At 38.0% G+C, this 23,758-nt stretch overlaps 1 protein-coding gene across 6 annotated transcripts in view; it reads right to left on the bottom strand.

Annotated features, from left to right (window-relative positions):
* Nucleotides 1-365: 365 nt before the first annotated feature.
* The window catches only part of atp11b (ATPase phospholipid transporting 11B (putative)), a 60,716-nt gene continuing 37,323 nt past the window's right edge, over nt 366-23,758 (bottom strand). For 4 of the 6 annotated variants that reach the window (XM_044130057.1, XM_044130058.1, XM_044130055.1 and 1 more), the window contains 3 exons: nt 21,907-22,072; nt 10,768-10,931; nt 366-5,567 (listed from right to left, as the gene is read on the bottom strand). In XM_044130057.1, coding sequence (XP_043985992.1) covers nt 5,486-5,567; nt 10,768-10,931; nt 21,907-22,072 — 412 coding nt within the window. In that variant the 3' untranslated portion in view covers nt 366-5,485. Of the gene's footprint in view, nt 5,568-10,767; nt 10,932-13,442; nt 13,507-14,652; nt 14,726-14,889; nt 14,955-21,906; nt 22,073-23,758 lie in introns of those variants that run through there. The other 2 variants (XR_006371973.1, XM_044130059.1) reach the window with 2 other exon arrangements.

The raw sequence follows: 23,758 nt of genomic DNA, 5'->3' as shown, positions 1-23,758 counted from the left end.
CCACAATCTGAAGTTGACTGATTGATTCATGAAGGGCTTCAAATTCTTAAAACATAAAATTATTCTATCTAGTTTTTCAAATGAAATGAATACATTTAATTAAGGCACATATATTATACAACAGCTGTACAAACGGCAAAATGTTATACTTAATTTTACATTTTAATTTGATCTCATGTCTGAAAATTTTTAATCTCAAATCCATATGCAAAATTGAACTGTCTGGTTCTTGCAGGGTTTTATCAGTTTTTCTTGATAATCTGCCACTTAACATAAAAACTGAAATTGAATATAATCTGGATTTGTTTGGTAAATTGGTGTTGCCCCCAGATTAGTAGTGAAATAAAAAAAAACTCCAACAATCATTCTCATAAAAATGTATTTATTTAGTAAATAATATTTTAGCTCTAATGAAAACAGACAGGACAAAATAATTTATCAGTTAAATTATTCTGATAAATTGATAACTCATGACACGACGCTTGACACTTTCATTCCGCTTCTCATGATTCAATTAAGGAAACCTTAATTTGATTAAACCTTTTAAAATGCATTTTGTTTGTTTTGGGCCATAAAGTTCAAACTTGGCTAGGTTATATTACACAAATATCTAAATTCAATCAAAGATAGCAGAGGGGAGAAGTCAGAGGCTAATAAAAGGAAGCATCATAATTTATTTCTGTTGGATGATGAAATATTGAAGAACAATCTGAGTAACCTCCCGTTTTGAAGACATTTAAAGGTCATTATGAATACAATTTAAGACCTATGTCTCCAGAGAAATGTACCAAATGGCAAATAATTTGTACTTACCCTTGATAGAGATCTAGCTAGCAAGTGCCAACTAGCTGCTAACATAGTTAACTACTGTAGCTACTAGTTAGGGGTAGCCTCAACCGTATCGAGTCACTGAACAACTCGAACTTTTGCCTGACAAAAAAAATCTCACAAGAAAATGCCTTAAAGCCTTAATTTAGACAAATTGAAGACTTTTTAAGTATGTGTGGACACCTGGCAATATTTATTTTTAGCTATTTTTGGCCAGCAGCTCTACTCACTCTGGCCACCAGGGGGCATTAGATCTGCAGCTTCATGTATGGTTCTGCCCTCATCCTCCATCTGCAAACTTCATGGAGAAAAAGGTACAGCAGCAACATCAATGCAGAAATAAGAAACATCCGAACCTGGAGACGGTTCTATAGTCCCGATGGATTTCTGAGAGATGTAAACAGTTTGAAGCAAATCTCTGGATTTTGTTTTCCACACAGCCAAAAAACAAACAAAACAAAAAAAGAGCTGGATTTCTGATTACATTAAAGAAGGAAAAGGAACGATCCCTGATCGCTTTCATCGTTCAGATGCAAATATTGTGATAAAAGGGGAACCCACCATTTAAACAGAAATGTTTAACAGGAAATGAGGAACAGGAAACAACCGTCTGTCAGATAAAAGATGCTTTTGAGTTGCATGATGGGAACTGTAGAGTTTAAACACTTCAAACATTACATCTTAAACCGAGCCATAAAAGGTTTTTAAAACTGTCCGGATGTCCAATCGATACAGTAAAACTAAGAAAGGTCCAAATTTTAACAGCTTGTAAAAATTTAAACCAACTGAAATTAGAAAAATGAAACTCCAGCAGATGTTTTATGAAAAATGTGTTTTGTTGGTTTAAGAATATCAAAACCTAAAATGCTTGACATTTGTCCAGCTGTTAGTCATAGCTACAATCTACAAAGAGAGTAAAGCCATAAAAGCTAACTGCAAAAAAAACCTGGCTCTTCAGAGTATGTAAGATTTATTAATGGATAGTTAAGTGGAAGGAAAACCTGTGGCAGAGAAAAAAAAAAAGAAAAAGTCACGTTTTCTGCCAGTTTCACCAACTCGCATTTAAGACATTTTAAGACCCATGTGAATAAAATTTAAGACATAAAATTACACATTTTATATGGTCGTGCCGCACTTTTTAAATTTAATTCAATTTTTACTCAGAATGAACATTAGCATCGTATGGGCCAACAGAAACGAGAAAGTGGAAAAAACAAACGACTTCTGATCAACTGTCAGAAAATTCTCACAACAAAATTTAAGACCTGTGTTTAACGGAAAACTTTCAAAAAAATTCACATATTTAAACTAACATTTTCCATAAATGAATTCAAGACTTTTTAAGGATGTACAGACACACTGAAAAACGGCCTTTACACCTTTTTTCTTCTGGTAAACTTTCCCTTAATGTGATTGGTTGGATCATTCAGAGCAACTAGCTTCTTTAGCCACAATCTTAGGGCGTTTAATTGATGACATTGTTTTTGTATTAAACGTTTCTTTTAATCATCTTTAGTAATATTTTAGTTTTCTGTGAACAGTTTTTAATTACAACACTTCCCATTAATGGAGCATCTATATCTACCTTCAGGCAGGTAAGATCGTAAGAATGCTTCATGTGAACTACAATACCCATGATGCAACTCACTCAGTTGGTTCTACTACGGAAAGATTGGCTTCAAGTCCACTTTAACTGCTTTTAATGTCACAAAAATACTTTCAGGAGACTTGATTCAACTGCTTTCCACAAAACGCTCCAAGAAACTTGATAATTTTATTTAAACAGCATCAATGAATGAAGGTTCATCCTGGTCAGCAACTATGAGGTCAGCTGGTTGAAAGAGCATTTTAGTAAATTATCATTTAATTATTCAAACCGGACATTTACCTTTAAACTCCATGAACCAATGAGGTGATATATGCAACAACAAAAAAAAAACTTTTACAGCTATAATAAATACACCCTCCCATCATCAGTCGCACCCGTTTGTATTTCTTACAGAAAATAAACAACAATATTCAAATAATTAGCAAATGGAAACTGATTCCTGTTCTTCCTGGGTGTGCTGAGGCTACTGGTGTCCAGTTTAAACCAGTTAGTCGTCTTGGTGGGAATTAGTAGCCTTCAGGAAGCCTTAACACTCACACTCACACTCACACACACACACACACCCACACACACACACACGCACACAGGAAACATATGTGGCCAAAAGAAAATAACAGCAAAAACGTGACATGAATGATTTCTAAGAAGGTGTTAATGAATTTCTTTCAAAGCAATGAGAAGCAAGAAAATGTGATATTTTTGATATGTGGTTTGTGCAAACGCTCAGCTTTTCTTTCTGAAGGAATTTTCCTGAACATGAAAACATTCTTCTGTCTACTTTCACCGCAAAAACACTAAATATTACCAACTAATTTGATTTAATTTCTAGTGCAAACATCTAAGTACACTTAATCTGAGACAAAACTAACTGACAGGAAACTTCTCAGCAAGATACAGAAGATTGTTTTGAGTCCAGAACAAAACACTGATGAAAAAGTTTCACTTCTAACATGGGAAAAATGTTTTGTTACAAGTGAAATAATTTGCCAGTGGAATTAGAACTCGGTTGCTAGGAGATGGGCTGGGCTTGCCTGGGGTTGCTAGGTAACGGCGCAAGCGCCGTCGAACTGATTCATATATGTTATTAATATTAAGGAATTATTGACTTAAACAAGCTCCAACATTTTGCTGAAAAGTTGATTGTAAACAGTTTTGTCTTAATTCAATGTAATAATATTTGCAATAGAAACTAAACCAAACTTGGTAAGATTTTGTGTTTTTGCAGTGTTAAAGAGCATCAACATCGACTTCCAAAAGCTGCTCACCATTACGCAGAACCTGTAACAGAACCTGGTTATGCGTTTTCCTGCCTTGTATCTTTAAAATAATCCCTGCAGTTTGTGGTTCTGTAACGCTAAGAGGCTTTTGGTCGCCAGGCTGATGGAGAAAAGGCCTTTTTCACTTTAAAAACACAAACTCCTACAAAGTATTTTGGCCTAGTTTCCAGTGCAAATGTTACCAATTTACAAGCAGCTTTTCAGCACAATATATGAGCTTGTTTTAAGACAATAACTCTTTAATATTCATGAAAACTGCTAGTTATAAGTGAAACAATTGAAATAAACAAGATGTTTTTCCATCTTAAATGTCTAGTTCCACTGGTAGATTAGTTCCCTTATGAATTGTATTTTTTCATCAATATTAAGGCATTACTGAGTTAAAAACGCTCCTATATCTTCCTGAAGTGTTACTGGTCAGTTAGGTGTGTCTTACCTTAAGTGTACTGAGATATTTATATTAGAAACCAGACCAGAAATACCTGGTGAAATTTTGTGTTTTTGCAGTGCAGCGAACAAGGAAACAAGAGGCTCTAACAGCTTTCATCTGCAGTTCCATCACTTGGATTAATTATATGGCTTTTTTTAAACGTCCGGCCTCATCCGGGGAGTCAAGAGGGCACAAAAAAATAACTACAACTATATCAGCTTCAATCAGGCACAAAAATAGAGCTACAGTCCAGTCTTGATCCGGTGGGTCTTTGGTACCACAGTGGATTGTGTTGCAGGTCCCGGCAGAACCTCTGGATGCTACAGAACTCGTTCCCGTCTGACCGGGCGTTTCAAGGTGCAGCAGTGGATCAGACAGATTCCTGGAAGTAGCGGGATCTTCAGCTGAGCTCCGAGCATTTCTCACCGCAAAAACAAAAACTTACCAAGTATTTTTGTCTAGTTTCAACTGCAAAGGTCTTAGTTCACTTTAATTAAGACAAAACTAAAATTACCAGTAACTTTTCAGCAAGAAGTAGGAGCTTGTTTTAAGTCAATATTTCAGTTATATTAATGAAAGAGTTCCACTGGCAGTTTATCTTCTGAAAAATGTCTTGTTACAATTTAAATAATCTGCTTAAAACAGAGTGTTGGGGCCAAACTAAGAAAAATATAAAAATACATTTTGAAAATAAATTCGAGCAAGAATAAAGTCAAAATAACACAAGAATAAAGTTCTTTATTCTTGTGTTACAACTTTATTCTGGCAGTTTAATCTTTTAGTGTGGCCCTTAAATATCGTATCATCCGATGGAACTAGTCGATCAATATTACAGAATCATTCACTTTATAAAAGCTTCTGTATCTTGAGGAAAAGTTTCTTGTAAGTTAGTTTTGTCTTAATTCAAATGTACTAAGATATTTGCAGCTGAAACTTGACCAAAAATCCTCGGTAAGATTTTGTGTTTTTGCAGTGTTGGCAACATTTGTAGAAAAGACAAAAGTCTGGATCAGATTAGTTTTCTAAGATTCAGGTCTGTTTTCTGTCCAGAGGAAAGAAACCGATGCCTTCCTTGTTTTTTAAATGTGTTTTTCGGATCATCTTTCAGGAATCTGATATTTCCTGTTCGTGGGCTGATCGTATCTTCCGACGGGAGACGGCAAAACCAGAGCGACCCGTTTCGTTTCCTCTGGTGCTCGTCTCAGTCTTTCTAAGAAACGGTGAGTCACAGGGACACAAAGAAGCTACGGACCCAATCCTGGCTGGTTCCCACTGATTTTAAACTGGAGTGGGCTCGTAAAACGGTACCGGTGTGTGTGTTAGGGGTGGCGGCCGTGGGAGTCAACAGCGGCTGGCCTCGATGGGCGACAGAGTCAGGATGGTGCGGTCATTGGAGTAGGTGTTCTCTGTGTCGCTCCAAGACCTGGAAACAGCAGTGACTGAAGGTTAGGAGACAGGCGCAGTGCGTTAGTGTGTGTGTGTGTGTGTGTGTGGGAAACAGGAGAGCTGAGGTGTCAGTAGCTATAAAAACCAAAAATGATCCCAATCAATCAGGCTGGAGGAAGCAGAGCGGTTGGGTGGATGGATGAGGGAGGAGTTAGTGATGGGTGGATGAGTTAGTGGTGAATTCCTGAAGTCTCTCCTCATTAAACCATCGTTCAGCTTTTACTCCAGAAAACAGGTTTGGTATGAGAAAAGAATCAAATGAATTGGTAATTAAGCTTCTGCTGCAACTGTAACTAATTACAACTGTAACTAATTACAACTGTAACTAATTACAACTGTAACTAATTGATTAATCGGATACAAAATTGCTGAGTAATGCTGAGTTTTTCATTCAAGCACTTCAATTCCTTTTTAAAAATAAAAACAAACATTTCTCATAATGCAACAACAGAGCATTCTGTTAGTGTACGCTTGTTCGTTTGCAGCAGGGCTGCAACAATTAATTGATTAATCAGATAAAATATCGGAACATTCTGCTGAGTTTTTCATTCAAGCACTTAAATGCCATTTTTAAAATCAGAAAATAAACATTTTATTCCTTAAAATTCAAAAAACAGTGTTGTGTACACTTGATCATTTGTAGTAGGGATAAAATGATTAACTGTGATCAATCGATTATTGAAATAATTGTCACTGTTTGAACAGGAATCAATAACTAATGATGCATCAACTTGCACCAGATCACTGCCTCCTGCACAACCAACAAGAACGCAACAAGGTTTATCTCAACGATAAGTCAACACCCAACTCTCGCCTTTTCCAGCAGCCATTATACAGCGGTGAAACCAGCTGACCAACCAGCGGCTGTGGTTGCTAGGTGACGGGCTGGGGTTGCTAGGTGACAAATAACGGTTAAAAACTGGGAGGTTTTTGAAACGGCTCATTCTCCAGACAGCAAAATACATTATTGCCAAAAAACAGCTGGGAGTTTCTTTTAAATGCTTGGGTTGATTTTAGAAGCAGCTGAAACTCAAATGGAAGCATAAAGACAAACAAAATTTTGCTAAATTTTGCTTAATAGTTCCCCTTTAAGAGTCGGTGAGGGGAAGAACGAGGTCACCCAGGGTTTTGACTTGGCCTGTGACTCAGAGGGTGAATTAACCGGAGGCGCTCGCATGTGCTACTTCACTGTCTGAGCTGGTCTAACAGAGGGAGGAGGAAGGTAAAAAACAAACATCTGAGCTCTGAAACCATCTCTAAGTCAAGACGACCCTCAAAAAGCTTCAGGGACACAAACCGAGAACAGAACAGATTTCTGACAAACTCACTGGGGACATTCGCAGCACATGAATAATTAATCTGAGATTAATGCAGATTTTAGACACAAAAGGACAAAAACACACAGAGGAAGAGAAGGAGAGGGACAGTGAGCAGATCCAGGTAACATTGAATACAAAACACCACAGGCAGCACCAATGCTACAAAATGGTTGGAGGGTTCTTGTTTTGTACTTCCTGTCGGATGGGGGAAGTTTTTCCAACTCCGCTCGGCTGGAACACCAGGAACTATAAAACAAGCGCACCCTTTGTGTTCGTCTCTTCCCAGAAGCAGATACAAGGCTTCAGGATCCGATAAAAAAACAGTGAGTAGATACAGGAAGTAGCAAAAAAAGCCCAAAACAAAAGAAAGAAAAACGCTCCAGAAGTAGAACTACACTTCCCATTAGCCACATTCCTTCACTTTACAATTTTCACCAAACTTTGGTTCTTAAAACAAAGTGAGCCATCTGTGATTCAGATGATGCACCACTAATAAATTTAATAAGTAAATATTTCTGCTACATGTTTGTTCAGTTGTGACATAAAGATTACTTTTCCTCTATGGCAGCATCCAAGCATTAAGGCCAAATTCCCTCTACATTACCTTTTAAACGAACCATTAATAATCCTTTTTCTCAATCTGAAGAGGATTGTAGATGAAAGAAGGTATTTGGTTTGCATATTTGGATGCTACAACTACTTTTCCTCCATCTGCAGAGAGTTAGGAGAGACAAACAATGCAGAGGGATAAAACTGCAGATTCTATTTATTGACTTCATTGTTTCCATTTTAGTAAAAGGCCGACTGCTGCAATATACATTACGTCCGCCGGTTTTTTCTTAAATCCTGTGGGAGGGAACAAATTGGTTGTGATTTGTCACTTGGAGGAAACCAATTGGCTGCTTCGTGCCAAGGTCAGAAAACAAATCAATCAACCCCACAGGAGCCAATTCATCTAACTTGAATCATCATTTAATGGGACAATCTCAGCCTGAAGGTCTGTGTTTGTTTCAGAGAAGAGACCCTGACAGCGACGCCGCACAGCCGCAAGTAGGGAAACATGTTCACCTACAAACACTGTCAATATACAGCTGCTGCAACACACAGATTGATGCACCCATCGGAAAATGGAGGCCAGTTTCAGTCTGCAGGTTCTGTAGCGCTTTGGTTTTGTTTCGTTCTTGAAAAAACAGCTTTCATAAAACTGTTTTTACAAGATTTACATCAGATCAAAAGGAATGTAAAACTGCTGTGTCAGAGTAAAGTCACTATAGTACGAGTTTTTACTGGTAGTTTAAACAAAGACAATAATGTATTTCTATTCCAAACTCTCTTTACTGAAATGAAGGTTGTTTAAACACCTGATAGTCGGTAGATTCGGTTTGATTGGGGACCAAAGCTGCAACATCTGTTTTAATTTTAGCTGCTGTGGTTCTTTTTCACAATGCAAACAACGCAAACCCTTTGGGAAACCTGTTCCCCTCCTCGCCTGTGGGGGCGCTGCACCAAGAACCACTGAAGAAGACACATTTCCTTCTTCACAACATATGAACAAAAATGGAGTAGAGACAGAAATCAGTGACTGTAGTGTTTCTCTTTTGTCTTTGGTAAAAGACAACGAACCATTTCTCCTGCTACTGCTAGCTTAGCATGATTGTTTACCCACAATGCTCTGTGTTGTAGTCCTCTTCCTCTGGTCTCCTTGGTGTTCACATATGCATTTCCATTAACTATAAAATTAACCAAACTGAAAGTAGAAAAATAAATTCACTTAATAGAAATGTTCCAATTTTGAAAAGTTCGTACACTTTTTTCCCGGCTGTATGAAATTTTGTGTTTACCGCAAAACTGCGATAGAAACAGTTTTTCGCATCATGCTAATTTGTCTACAGCAGCAGAGAGCTTATTTATGGTCACCGGACTCTTTGGACAATGTGGAAAAGTGTTTGCATCCGTCGTTATTTTAAGTTTTTCTCTCTCACAGCCCTGAGGAAGAGAGTATCAATAAAAACGACCAAAACTCTGATCAATAATTAAGCTACAAACTGATCAAAGTTAAAATTCTTGGGCATTCTTTAATTTCCACTGCATATTTTCCCCTTTACAAATACACACATTAATTAAAAAAAAGAAAGGAAATTTGGCAACAAAAGACAGGAATGTAACATCTTCATTACTGATCTGATCAATATCTGGAGTCCTGAGACATTTTGAGAAGTATCGACAGCTCAGCAGAAAGATCAATGAGTCGCTGGGATTCAGGTGGACACAATTATAGAAACTGCAAAGACCTGCAAACTGAGAGCTGAGCCTCCAAACCGTGAAGTAAAACCTCAACACTTCATAAAATCACCTAAACCTGCAGCGTTGATTAGCTGAAAGCTTCCAAACTGCACTGAATGGACGTCATGCTACGTTACCATCAATCCTAAATATCATCTGGGGACCCACAATGCATTGCTGCCCAGAGAAATAAAAACATTCATCAAAAAAAAAAGAGTCTACTTCCCACCGCTTTTTGTAGCTAAATATTTAATGTGTATAGTGTCAGTAAGCATTTAATATTTGGATACTTTATGATTATACCAGCCAGCCATTATCACTGCGATGAGGTTTTGGCTACAGATACAGTGTTGGCCGAAGCCGACCGGCTATTTCATGAAGTAGTAATGTTGTCTGTTAAAGTGCATAACTAACTAAAGGATTTTCCCTAAAAAACCCGCTTCCCATCTGGACATCAAACGTTCATTTAAGGAAGAATCACAGAAGAACAGGAGACAATCAGGACAGACAACAGATCATCGCACATGGCAGAGACAGACAAAAGGCAAGACAAAGGAGTCGGTTTTACAGACGAGAAGCTGCGTTTCCATTGACCATGGAGCCGCGCAAAGTGGAATTGCAAAAATAAAGTTGGTTAATGAGAGAATTTCAAAAAACTCAATAAAACTTTTATTATTTTTACTGTTTTTCAGATGCATCAAAATTTGTGTTTCACAAAACTGGAAAAATATGTTAAGACTTTATTTGACGGGTTGTGAATAAGACTGTGGTGACACCGTCATGAACGACACCGTCATGAACGACACCGTCATGAACGACACCATCATGAACATGAACGACACCGTCATGAACGACACCGTCATGAACGACACCGTCATGAACGACACCGTCATGAACGACACCGTCATGAACATGAACACCGTCATGAACGACACCGTCATGAACGACACCGTCATGAACAGGAGTGAGTAACTTAAAAATTGATGTAGCTTTATGTTATTAAAGCTAAAGTTTAATCAGTAATACTTTTAGAACAAATTTATGTCAGTTCATGATTTCTTGGTTAATGTCAAGTTGTCATAACAGAGACATTTTGAAAAATGTGAACTTCGTATTAAAAGATTTACCGAATGAGACTTTTGACTCGTTTCCATGAAGCAAATTTATTTTTGTAATTCCAATTAGCGCAGTCATACGGTCAATGGAAACGCAGCTGCTGATGTGAACCGCGATAAATAAAAGTATCGTATCGAATTCTCCCTGGTCACAGAACAACCATCGTACTCTGAAGCATTAACCTCTGAATTTTTGGTTTCATTGCCTTTCCGACTCCAAACTCCGTCGGATGTGTGTGTTTAATCATGCTGTGACAGAAGAAGTCTGTAAGTGTTTGATCCACTCATCGTCAGCCTCCAACTCTTTCCTAAAACCAGCCTTTAAAAACCACCAACACTCTGCTTCCACACAGCGCGGCCGGATCACGGGCTAAAACACTCCGAGCTGCTGCCCAAATCAAAAGACGGTTCATCGGGATTCACAATCATCGTTTCCCGTCGACGCTGCAGTCCTCCCCACCTGTTGCTGCGGCTGGATGCGTGGCAATTGTTGACGCCGGCCTTGCATTGTCCCGTCATTTGTTCCAGGAGGCGGGCCAGGCGGGAACAGCCGCTTTGCCCATGTTGGTAGCAGCACAGGGACTCCACACAGCTGAGGGGCTGCGCCTGGGGGGCGGATAGAGACTGGAGGAGAGCAGAGACGGTGAGAGCAGGAAGAGCCAGAGCAGATGTGTGAAAAACAGGAAGCATGGGTTAGTGGAACATCATGAGCAGAGGGAAGAGAACAAGACAGCAGAAGAGATTGGTGGATAAAAATGAGAAGAACAAAAACAAAAAAAAAACAGAAGTTAGATCAAATAGACTCAGTTGAACTGTTTGTGTGTTATTGTTCAATAAGAGCGACGGGGAGATGATGCTGCATGCTGTCTGGGTGACGATGAATTACAGGGAAAACACACAACATGCAACAACGAAACGGGACAAACAGGAATAAACAGACTGTTACACCGGAAAACAAAAGACTCCCAAATAAAGTCCTGAAAGTATCGGGTAGGATGAGGGCCACGAAAAGAAAATATTAAAATAAAACAATGAGAAAAAGTCACATGAGAATAAAATAGAAAGAATACGAGAATAAAGTCAAAGTATTCAATATAATATTGGATTTTTACTGCTTCTTATCCAATACAGGAGCATCTCAATGAAGGTCATTATCTGCATAAAAGTACATTTATTTTAGTAATTTCATTTAATAAAGGGAAACTCATATTGATTTATTCCACGGAGTGGTACTTTGATTATTGATTCCAGATAATAAAAAACTTAAAATTAATTCCTCAGTAATTATGAATATTACAATAAAAATAATTTCCATCAGACATTACAGAGATACTGACTTAATATTGGTCACTTTTGCAAAATGATACTGTAATGGATTTTGTTGGAAAGTTTGATGAAAGAAAAAACTCGGGTTAAAAAAAAAAATGTTTCACAAGCAGCCGCCTTGAAACAAAGCCCTTTAAGTACCAATACCTGGTGCAATGACAACGGTTCCTCTACTGGCCAGAACCCAATAAAGAATCTGTGGGGATTATTGTCGAGAGGAAGATGAGAAACAACAGAGCAGACGAGCTGACTGGCAGTTTTAAATCAACCAGGGCGTTCTCAACACGTCAGCAGGAAACAAAGGCTGATTACCTCCAAGGAAAGCTGCAGAGATGCTGCAATTTATGTAAAAGGAGGCCTGAGGTATTCAGTGTGTACAACACATAATTCATGGACAGTTTTCAAAAGGCCTTCACTTCTGTTTTAAAAAAAAAAATCCTGTTTTTCACCTTGCAGAAGACAGAGTTCATAAGCTAAAATACAAAAACATTTTGTTTTGAAATCTCTCTCACACCTGACTTGTCCAAGAAATTTTCAAAAAAATGTCTAAAGTTTTAAAGTACACGTGTAATCTAGAAGTCGAGGTTTATGCAAGTTTCACTGGCTCAAATTTAAGACTTTCTAAGACAATTATGAATAATATTTAAGGCAACTAAAACAAGAAACGAAAGGAACCAAAACTAAAATTTCTGAAGTCTTTTTGTGGCTCTTAGCTGCAGTTTTGTGCTTCTCATTTGGATTATTGCGCTCTACCTAAGCAGCTAGTAAATTAGTCAGCTGCTTCCAAAAGCTAACTAGCTTGCTAGTTAGCTCTCTAGCTAGATTGCTAGACCATTAACTAAGTAACTAGTTAACTCTGTAGTTAGCTAGAGAGTTAATTAAACTTAACTCTAGCAAGCTAGTCGGCTACCTACAGAATTAACCAGCTAGCTAACTTCAGCTAGCTGGCTAACTCTTTAGCTAGAGAGCCATATGCTAGTTGTTAAAGTCTTGTTTGCTAGCTAGAATGTATTCTCAGTTTGTTACTGGTCACCTGTGCACAACTCAAACTTTTACCTAATAGAAAAATCTTGAGACAAAAACTACATAGAATATATGAGATTAAATAATGCTCACAACAAAATATTAGACCTGTAATTAACATATTTAATGTTAACATTATTTAAGACTTTTAAAGGATGCGTGTAAGTCCTGGAAATTGTACCACTGAAATTAATAAACCTTTCCTTGATAAATTTGCTTTTAAGCAGTGGATTGTAGCAGAGGGACTGAAACTATAAGCCCATGTTGGCATTCATATTTGTGATAGATTGCTCCACATGGTTTAAAATTAATTTACGATGAAGCAAGGGCTTCTGATCTGATTAACAAGCAGCAGCTCTTTGCCTTCACTGGACGGGGCTCCATGTTTAGTATGAAATGGATTTTGTTGCTAATCAGATTTATCTGAGAGCTGGTGATGCATGGCTGGCAAAGCTGGCCAGAAACATCTGGGATCAGATCGTTCCTCTGATCTGAGTCAGCACCCCGGAGACGGCGAGTGATGTAGACGAGGCAAAGCCAGGATTAGAGAAACGGAAACAGGAGCGGAGTCAGGTTACACTCTCTGGTTGCTCACAACAGAATGAAACTGGGAGCATCGGGATTTAGTAATTCATTGTTGAAATTAATTACAGGAGGACAAAGACGCATAAAAACTGTCTTAATAACTAAACACTGAATTTTCAATTCTAAGATGATAAAGGATATCTGAGGGAGTTTTATTTAATCTCTTTGAGGCCGTGTTTGCTAAAGGTGCGAGCCACTGACCTCTGATGTTTTGCTGCACCAGAAATATGAGACGCTGGCGTCAAGCCAAACTTTTGCTTCTTGGCTGCAGACAGCAAAACACAAACAAATCAAACTCCACATAATTTATTCTCAAACTAAAGTGCTCTTAGGAGGAACTGCAAGTAGCACATTCCTCTGGTTATGGTTCACTCACTCGATGGGCGTAAAGCCCAACCAATCCATACACATAAAACATAAAAGCACTAGTGTTTTGGTGTTTTTTGTTTTAAATGTTCCACATTCTGTCAGCACAAATCAGGCGTTGCAGGTCGACAGGCTGTTGGATTCTCCTCGCAGTAAAACCAAACCAATGGGATTAAAAGAGAAAACAGACTGAGGAGTGAAGTACCAGTATTTGGAGGGAAACGTGAAACTGCAGAGCAGGGTGTTGCTAGGCAACCAAAGAGTGGGTGAGTTGCTAGGCAACCAAAGAGTGGGTGAGTTGCTAGGCAACCAAAGAGTGGGTGAATTAGTCGACTCCACCAGCCTTGGTTAACTAGCCATGAGAGGTTGAGCAGCGAAAGCCTTTCCTCCACCCACATCCCCCAGAATGCAGTGCGGTTCTGCAGAAGACTTCAGAGAAATTTATCAACATGCTTTCTGATGAATTTTCTATCGATATTGATCACGCATCACAATAGATATCGTCACAATTTTACCGAACTCCTCCCATTTGGGACAAAGACAAAACTGTGATTCAAAGGGAAATAAAAGTAATTTATTTATATTAACCCTAAAACAACAGAGTCCACAGACGGCTGCCTCTAACAATAAAACCATTTAGATTCTCATCCTGGCAGAAATTATGTCATTCAGGAGAGAGGCTTTATTTGTGTTTCATAGTTAATGGTTTCACAGACTGCTGGTCAGAGGGATTTGCATTTTCTCAAAAACATTTGTTATTGTTTGACTTTTGCAAATGCATTTGCTTGGCTCTTCAGAACAACAAACCAAACTACATTTAAAAGTCAGTTTCATATTTTAAATTCTACAGTTTGATTATGTCTGTAAAGTTTATCTGACTTTTGGAAGGAGGGTCATAGTCCGAGGCACAGACTCCCTATGCAGTCCCTTTCAGATGTTTTTCTTAAAATTGCTGATTTTTTATTTTTTTTCAAGCTTCATATTTGCCATAAAATGGTGACATAACTTCTCCTTTCCTTGTCATCCGGTTATAATCCCTCCTTACCTGAGCTGACCCTGCATCACCGTCCTGCTGCTGGCCTCGGGTCTAATGTCTCCTCCCTGACTTGCTGCGCTTTCTATTGTAACAATAAAAATTTACCTTCAATATACGGGAAGCAACAGTGAGCACAACTACTGTACAGAAATTACAGATAACATTAATATTCTTGTTAACAAGCTAAATATGAGATGGTGCTGGAGAGTAACTAGTCACAATTTAGCTAAGATTATCTCAACTTACGCCTTTTGTTTGGAAGAATACTGCAATGATTTCATTCGTTTGGCTCTGGCTCGTTGCAGGTTCAGCTTTCAAGGGACGCCATGAAACACAAAATTAAATTATAAGGGCTAAGCGGATTGGTCAGAAAACATTAAGGTCAGATTTATGGAAACGTTGCAGTAACTGGTGAAAATTGTAAGTCTGTGCAAAATTTACCAAAAATTTGTTACAATCACAACTTCCAGGAGGTAAGGGCGGCTATTTGTTGCATCATTTATTATTTATCGTGATGGATTTCTTCGTAATAAGAAACCAGATTTATTCTTGTCAAGATAAATTCCAATGAATGATATTTAAATTCCCCAAAACTGTCAGGATTATCAGTTTTACCACCGTTTAATGAAAGTAACAATAAATACCAATAAATTTGACAATATCACTAAATGTAGTTACTGTGTGAAATAAATCACACTTCTTTATGCGACTGCTGTCCTAAAGAAGCGATTTACATATGGTGGGTTTTTTTAAGCGTTTGTTGGGCTGTGATTGGTGTCGTGTAGTCAGACATACAGTCAACTAAAGGAGAAATAAAAGATAGTTTGTATAGTCACTTTAATCAATATCACAAATGCACCATAAAATATTGTGATAAAACTTTAAGTCCATATTAAGTGTAGGGATAATAGAAATATCATGATTGCGATTATTTATCGCAATAAATCCCAATCATGTTCACCCCGCCCAATGTTAAACTATAAAAATAATTAAATATAAAAAAATACTTCAAAAATGAAAAAATAAAAGGATTCCATGAGACACCAACAAATTAGAAGCAAGCAGATGATCCAGTGAGTTTCACACGGCTGAATGGAAACACAACCAGGACGATGAAGCCGGCATGCCAACAGCATTCTCTCTTCGTCTGAAACCAAACCTGATCAATAACAGCGATTGGTGATCTGAGACCAGGTTAGGGAACGTCAGGTACTACCATGGAGGGGCATGTCTCAGCAGCTGCGTTTCCATGTGACTGGGTAGTTTGACATTTTGAAAGTTAATTTGATTAAAGAAACGTGGCAATTTTCAAAAGCAATAAAGTTTAGCTTCAGGGACGAGGTTTTTTTTTTTCTTTCTGTTTTCGGCTGTATTAAAATTGATTTATTTCACAAACTGCAGAAGAAATACTTTGTCATCACAAATTATGTGATCAACAAGCGGATGTTACTACTGGTGGAAACGACAAAGGAGACGACAGGAAGTGATAGGAGGATTATGGAGTGGCGTGTTTTTTTAATAACTTATTTATGTGTGATTTTAACTGAGTTTCTTATTTAATAGAAACACCAAAATTGCAGAAAATATTTTCTTAATCATTAGCAGAATATTGACAAAGTTTAGTGCACATCTGTTATGGAAACGCAGCTACAGTCAATCACTCATGAAGGGAAGGATGAGTAAGTAGGACAGGAAACTGGATCACGAGACAAACCGTATTTCTACACAACAATTAAAATAAAACACCAATATGGGGGAAACTGCCACACAGAGGCATGGGGGAATGACCAGCGGTGCAGGTCTGAGGCAAACAGTGGGGTGGTGCAGGTTGCCGAAGCTGTGAGGAGGTGGACAGGGTTGGTTGGACCTCAGACCAAACAAGGCCAGTGACGGTACAATGGGGACAATGGGAGAGAATGCAGTACAGATCAGGGTACTACCTAGGGGAGCATGAGTCTGGGCCGGGGGCGGCAGGGGGAGGATAAGCAGCTAGCAGGTGCCAATTGTCCTCCCCTGGGCTCCGCTGGGCTTTAACAGGGTCATATTCTGGGCCGACTGAACCCTCACCCTGCTCCATCTGAAGGACACAAGATGCTCACAGTCAGGCCTGCTGGCTTACCGTCAGTCAACCAGGTAGACCGCAGGTAGGCCAGCGACATACCGACGTCACGTAACCAAACTGCAAAAACATATCCATGTTCGTCATTTAGTCCTTTACACAATCTGTCCTCACTGAAACACATTCAGCCATACGTTGAATCTGTGCCCAAACATATTGGACCAGCAGACAGAATGTTGGGACCAGATAGGAAAAAGTTATTACGAGAATAAAGTTGTGATATCATCAAACCTCAAGACTCAAAACAGCAGTCAACTGTCAATTTTACAAATTATTTGTTCTCGTAATTCCACTTTTTAATGTTTTTCTGGTAAGCCTGGCTCCAATACTCGATCGCAACCTTGAAACTGATCGTAGTCGTTTTGGGATTCAATAAAAGACTAAATAACAGAACAGTGGATACAAATTCAGTGCTGCTCGTTAAGCAACTAGCAAATGACTGGATAAGCTGTTAATCAGCGAGTCAGTCTGGGCTGCAGCTTGGGAGTCTAACTGATTAGGGGAAGAAGTTTCGGTCTTGAAGATCTGACCTCTGCCAACAGCAGCTGAATGCGAAGCAACCTGTTATTTCACAAAGGAAGAGTGTTTGTTTACTTACTGGTTTCTGTAAAAGTGTGTCAACCTGACAGATCAATAGCTACTGCTGCTTTAGAAAAAGGGCTTAAAGAATTCGACAAAAAACTGAAGGAGTTTTATTTCCCACAACAGAAGGAACAAAAACAAACAAACAAAAAAAGAAAACTGAGCGTACTGGCTGCGGGTTGTGGAGAGTTGAAAGAAGCTAAAAAAAACTAAGCAACCAATGAGCTTAAGGTAATTAAAAGATTTCTCACGGGAAAAAGGGGATAAAGAAAAATCTACTAGCATCTGAACAAATTAACCTGCTGCAGAGCCGTCTGGGTCACACCGTCTCTAGAGATAACTAGAGGTGCACCGATTGTGGTTTTCTGCCGATTCCAAATAACGTCCTTATAACTGATGTAACTGTTATGAGGTCTGTATCTGAAAAGTCACTGAACGTAGCAGAAAGTAGGCCGGTCATGATAATACCTTTTATTAGATGATAAATTGTCACAGTAATTGTTGAAATAAACAACAACATTGTTTTGAGACGACTTTCAAGTAATAAACTGAAAAGGGCAATAATAGTGGAAGTTATCCCTTTCAAAGACCAATAATTTTATGAATAGCATTTAGCACTGGAATTGGAAGATATTTTAAATATCCAAAACACAACCAAAAACAACAAATACTACAAAAGTTAAAAAACAAACCCAACTAATTATGATGTTTCTGCAGACAAAACAGCCCTTCAAAATATATTAGTCATCAGACGTAAAATGATCGAGCTCATTTTAATTTATCATGCAGTTAATTAGTTAATTACTTATTGTGAAGTTGCCAAGTTGGAAGCAGGAGAATCTGGCTGATGTCAGACCTTGGAGATAAATATCGGTTTCATATCCATCGCTGATCACCTAAAGTTAACGGTAAGCTGGCCGACGGATCGGTGCACCCTTAGAGATAACGAGACTGAACCATCGAGCAGAGGAATATGCAAAGTCTGAAAATATTTTCCCATAAACATTTACAGACATGGTTTGAAATATCCAAACTAAACAAACCAACCTCTTCAACTACAAACCCCCCCAACATTTTCTTCAACAGAACCTAATGCTACTCTGAGCATTTCTCACGCTGCAAAAATGTATGCCATTGTTCAAAAGATTCCCACAATGACAGCTATCTGTCATGCTCCTAACAGTACAGAATCATGCTGCTCTTTAACCCAAACAAAGTTGCTCATGCAGCTTTAGTGAGCAAACAGTCCAGAGGTGTGGATCTGTCCAAACCATGCAGGAGAACGACTCCGAGAACAAGAGGCCATCTCAAAACGTGGAATCAGACCAAAGGGTAAAAAACAAGCCTGGGATGCACCAAGACATAAAAACTACTATGTGCGCTTCATGTTCTGCTTAAAAAACTACGGCATGCCAGGTGAAAGGTCAGACCTGACCACATCCAGACAGAGCAGCAGAGTTTAGAGACTACATGACCTCACAGCACGAGGACCACAATTTGGCAGGATCAGGAGAAAAAATAAAATAAAAATCAGTACACAGACACTAGCTGCGCTTCCATTGACCATGTAACTGCGCAAACTAATCACGGAAATAAATTTGCTTAATGGAAACACGGCAATTTAGGAAAAACTTTGAGAAAGTTTTGGTAAGCGGAAGGGGGGATTTTTTTTCCGGCTGTATCAAAATTGGTTTATTTTTCAAAATGGCAATTGAAACAGTTTTTTCACATCTCATGAGTCACATGATCAACAGCCAGATGTTACCACTGCCGGAAACGACAAAGAGGAAGATTGTCTTCCTCTTCGTCCACAGTGCAGACAAAGTGCAGCATCTTTTTTAATGACTTATTATGTAAACAAAATTATTCACATGTGATTTTAACTTAGTTTCTTATTTAATATATACACTGCCAATTGTGAAACTGTTTTTCAATACTAGCGGAATACCAATAAAGTTTTGGGCACATTTGAATGGAAATATAGCTAATAATTATGTTTCCATTTACTTTAAAATTGTTTAACTTGTTAAAAAAACAATAAATCTGTTTAACAGAACTTCAAAAAACCTAAATTTTCTATAAAAATGTTTTGCATTAGGATAACGTGATTTATAGGTTTTATCAAAATTAGTGTGTTTCACATTTTTCACATCGTGTGTCATGATAAACAACTGGACGTTACCACTGGTGGAAAAGACAAAGAAGACAACAGGAAGTAGTTGGAGGATTATGGTGCGGAAAGATCTTTTAATGACTTTTCGCATGAACAAACTTACTCACGTGTGATTTTAATTTAGTTTCTTATGTAATGGAAACACCGCAATGATTAAATTGTGTTTATTTCAACATTAGCGGAACGTCAACAAAGCTTTGCGCACATTTGTAATGAAAAGGCAGCTAGTCGGGGTTTTCATGAGAACATAAACTGACTTATTAACTCCTTCACACATGCATTTGCTCATGCAGTGGGTGGGTTGTGCTGCTGTGAAGAGGCAGTCTTAAGACACAAACGTCTCAGCATTTTTCTATAACGCAAACCATGCAGAATCTAAGTCTCTCATTCTGCTGTAGCACCTGAAACTGGTTGAAGTTTCCCCGACCCGAGCGACAGAGAATGCTGGTTGGCTTGTTTGGATCATGCCGTCACAGACACAACAACGCCAGAGAAAAAGCTGGACTGATGCCGAGACTTATGAATGAACATGTAGAGGAGCACTTGTTCTGCAAAGCAATGTTTCTCTCTGAATCTCATTCTTATGTAAACCAATTTCTAAAATACTGGAAAGTAATTTAGCAAAACAAAACAAAAAAAAACCCTAAAAGAAATATTCTTATTTAACTAAATAAGATGCCGTTAAACGTTTAAATAACATCTTTAATGATAGAAATATTGCATTTGCATGAAGCGCTCCTGCAGTTAGTTTTTTTTTTTTATGTTTCTTTTTTTTCCACAAATGGATTCATTTAAGATGGATGAAGTCCACGGCTTAACGGGTCTCAAATCTTCTACCTAATTTTTCCCAGCTGGCCTTTGGCTCTGGACAAAGGCTGCAGAGCGAAGTCGTCACCTATGACCACTCGGTTGGAATACATCTACACCCGGAGAGCAAATACAGGGGCAAGATGAAGAACACACAGGCAGAGAGGTTAGAAATCAAGCTCTTTCTCTCTCACACACATTACAGTCATGTTCAGACACAACAGCACGGAGACTGAAGCTACAAACGGCACACAGGACTGGAGAAGTTGGCTCATTTTCTTTTCTGAGAAACAAGCGGAGATGATAAATCATCTCCAGATGGACGAATCAATACGGAAAGAGAGCAGAGGTGACACTGTGTGCTTCTCAGTGCGCTCGTCTGTGATCAGATGGCAGTCATGCAGCGCAAACATAAACATGATAACGTTCCTGTCTAGAAGCAGGAAAAACAAGGCTAAAAATAAACTAAAACACAGATCAGATTTTGTATTTCTTCTGAATAAACTTACTTTTTAAGACTAATTGTATAATTGTTGCCAATTTTGTGCTGTGTGTAGTAATATAAATTATGTATTTATATACAGTAGGGGTGGCCATTTATTGTAATGTTTATCACTTATTGTGAAAAAGTTCCTAGAAGAAATTTTGATTTATTGTTGTTTTGATAAATGTCAATTAATAATGTTACAGAAAAAAATAAAACAGTACTGTCATTAATGTTTTTACTATTTTCTCTACAGTTTGTTCCACGAGGAACATAAATATTAATAAATTTAATATCATGCAGTTTAGTCATATAAATCACTATTATTTCAGTAAATGGTGTCCTTATTGTGTTGTAATAAATGCTGTCATGCACTCACCTAAGAAAACTTTCCTTTTCTGTTTTACTATAAGTTTTATCCTTATTACAATGTCACCACAAAATTTCGCCATAAAATTCTGAGTCCATATCGTCCATTTTACTACATAGTGCTGCAGAAAATTAAACATTACAGCAAAATCTTTCACATGAGGATAACTTGGCACAGATGTTCCCAGAGGAAACTGAAAGACTCAGAGACAAAGACAAAAGTTCATCCAAGAGCAAAAATAAGTAATATTTCATGTCAATAATCGCTTTAAAAGGCTCAAAAACAGCAGCCATTTTGAAAAATGGAGGTAATCTTGAGCTGGCTGGTGGAAAATATGAAAAACATAACAAGCTTTTTTGCCTGTTCCCACATCTGAAAGATTTTTAGATATTAGCCCAGAAACAAGCTGCACTGATACATCTATATATGGCAATAGAAGACATTTTAAAGAATACAAAGTGTCTTTTTTTCCTTTCTAGAGAAATTTCATTTAAATTCAGTAACATTTAGATGTGAATTTGTTCAAACCTTTAACAAAACATCCTGTAAAACTTTTTTCATTTGTAGCCAGCAGCAACATAAAAATGGTGCAGCTGATTTACAAACCCAACAAAATGCATCAATCATTTAGTAACGTTTAGGAAAAATAAATGAATTTAGAAAAATGTTGGTCTTGACAGCAAAGCGAACTGCTTTCCTGCACGAATCATCTGGCTGCTGGTAATTACCTGGCTCTTCTGTGTGCTGGTGGGACACAGGTGTCTGTAGAGCACCTTCCTCATCACTTCAGGACACAGGCAGGTGAGGACGATGATGACGATGGCGAACCAGGCCGAGCCGCAGGACAACAGCTGGACGAAGACAAAGTACATGTCCTGGGTGTGCAAGAACGGCCTGGAGGGGATTCAAACAGCACAAATGTTAAACTGGAATCACTTTTTGTTTTTTTAATAGTACAACTTCATTCAGCCCATCCAGGAAGTTGGGATACCAACTATTTATGCAAATTCGCTCATCATTTGCAGACTTTGTGCAGACTTAAAATCCCCGGTCATTGCAACCTTTCTACAAATCTGACCAAACACCTGGATGTTTTCTGTATTTCCTTCTTTTCTGACCAATCCCGTGAGATCCTTTCTAATGTAACTTCCTGTTTCAGGACGTTTCCTAGAGACCAAACCTGTAAGACGTGACGCTAAACAGCAACATTTACCATTTTTAGTTGTTAAAACCATTTTGAATCTGTTATTGTTTATAATGTTTTTCCACTAATGGGCTTTTTTGAGTTTGGATGCTAAAGTTAACGATTAATTTATCATTAAATTAGCTGATAAATTATTAATATCATAATTTATTGTTTTGATACATACAACAACTGTTATATGTATTGAAACATGCATATATACTATTTAATTGTAAATATAGTAAGTAGTTCCTTTAGATTACAGTATATGGATGAACAATTATTATTTCTTTAAGTTTCGCCAAAAGGGTAATAATAATTGTCCACAGTAACAAATTTTGCTGGACGAGAAATTGTGTCAAATTATGGTGATAAACGTTAATATTGTTCTGTTGGTACCGTTTTCAAGTAATATAATGCAAGAACACATTCTCAACCTTAAATTCTACCAAACATTTAAGACTGGAACCATTTTAAATATCCAAAATAAATAATCAGAACGACAAATAAAAAAGGATCATGAAGTTTCTGTAAACAAAATGATCCTTCAAAAAAAGGTTTTGTTGAGACTGAAAACTTTTATCACTCAAGTTTTGGTAGAAAAAGAGAAAAAATAAAAACATTAAATCCCGCAAATGGAAATTATTGAGCTTGTTTTAATTTATCATGTGATTATTTTATTCATTGCTTAATGCACAGGTGTCAAACTGCAGGCCTCGAGGGTCGCTGGCCTGTTGTTTCTAGATGAGCCACAGGATGAAAACACTGGAATGAAACGGCTTAATGACCTCCTCCTGGGGTAGCTCAGGTCTCCAGAGCCTTAATGAACTAATTATTCTATCCAGGTGCTGCAGCAGAGAAACATCTAAAAGTTGCAGGACGGCTTAATGTGACAGGCCAATTTGTATTGTAATAATAATTATATGCTTATATGATCATTTGAACAGTTTTATGTTTGGGCATCGTCTAAGTTCAATATTCAAATTATTCCACAGTTCGACTCGACTTACTGACATGCAGAAGTTTTGCCTGGTAGTTCTGAATCTGCATATTTTAAACTCTGATTCATCCCCTTGACTTAAACTCAAACTATTCTCGAATGTTTTGTGGTAACTGTTTATTTTAACTGACTTAATTTTGACTGTTAGTTGTTGATTTTTGGCTACAATAACGTCATGTAGGGACTGACTGACTGACTGCATCTTTTAAAACCAACAGAGCAGATGGGCAGACAGACTCGGAGGGATTTGACCTTTTCACTTACATAATGTTATTATGTCCTAACAGCAGAGCTAAATGACCAATACAGAGTCCATCAATAATGGCCCAATATGGTCGCGATGGCTCCCAGACGTCTGATCGGTCCAGACTGGCTCATGTGGTTTAAACTGGTTTTA

Source organism: Gambusia affinis, linkage group LG10 (genome assembly GCF_019740435.1).
Source record: "Gambusia affinis linkage group LG10, SWU_Gaff_1.0, whole genome shotgun sequence".
Classification (NCBI taxonomy): Eukaryota; Metazoa; Chordata; class Actinopteri; order Cyprinodontiformes; family Poeciliidae; genus Gambusia; species Gambusia affinis.
This window is presented reverse-complemented; position numbering and strand designations above follow the sequence as displayed.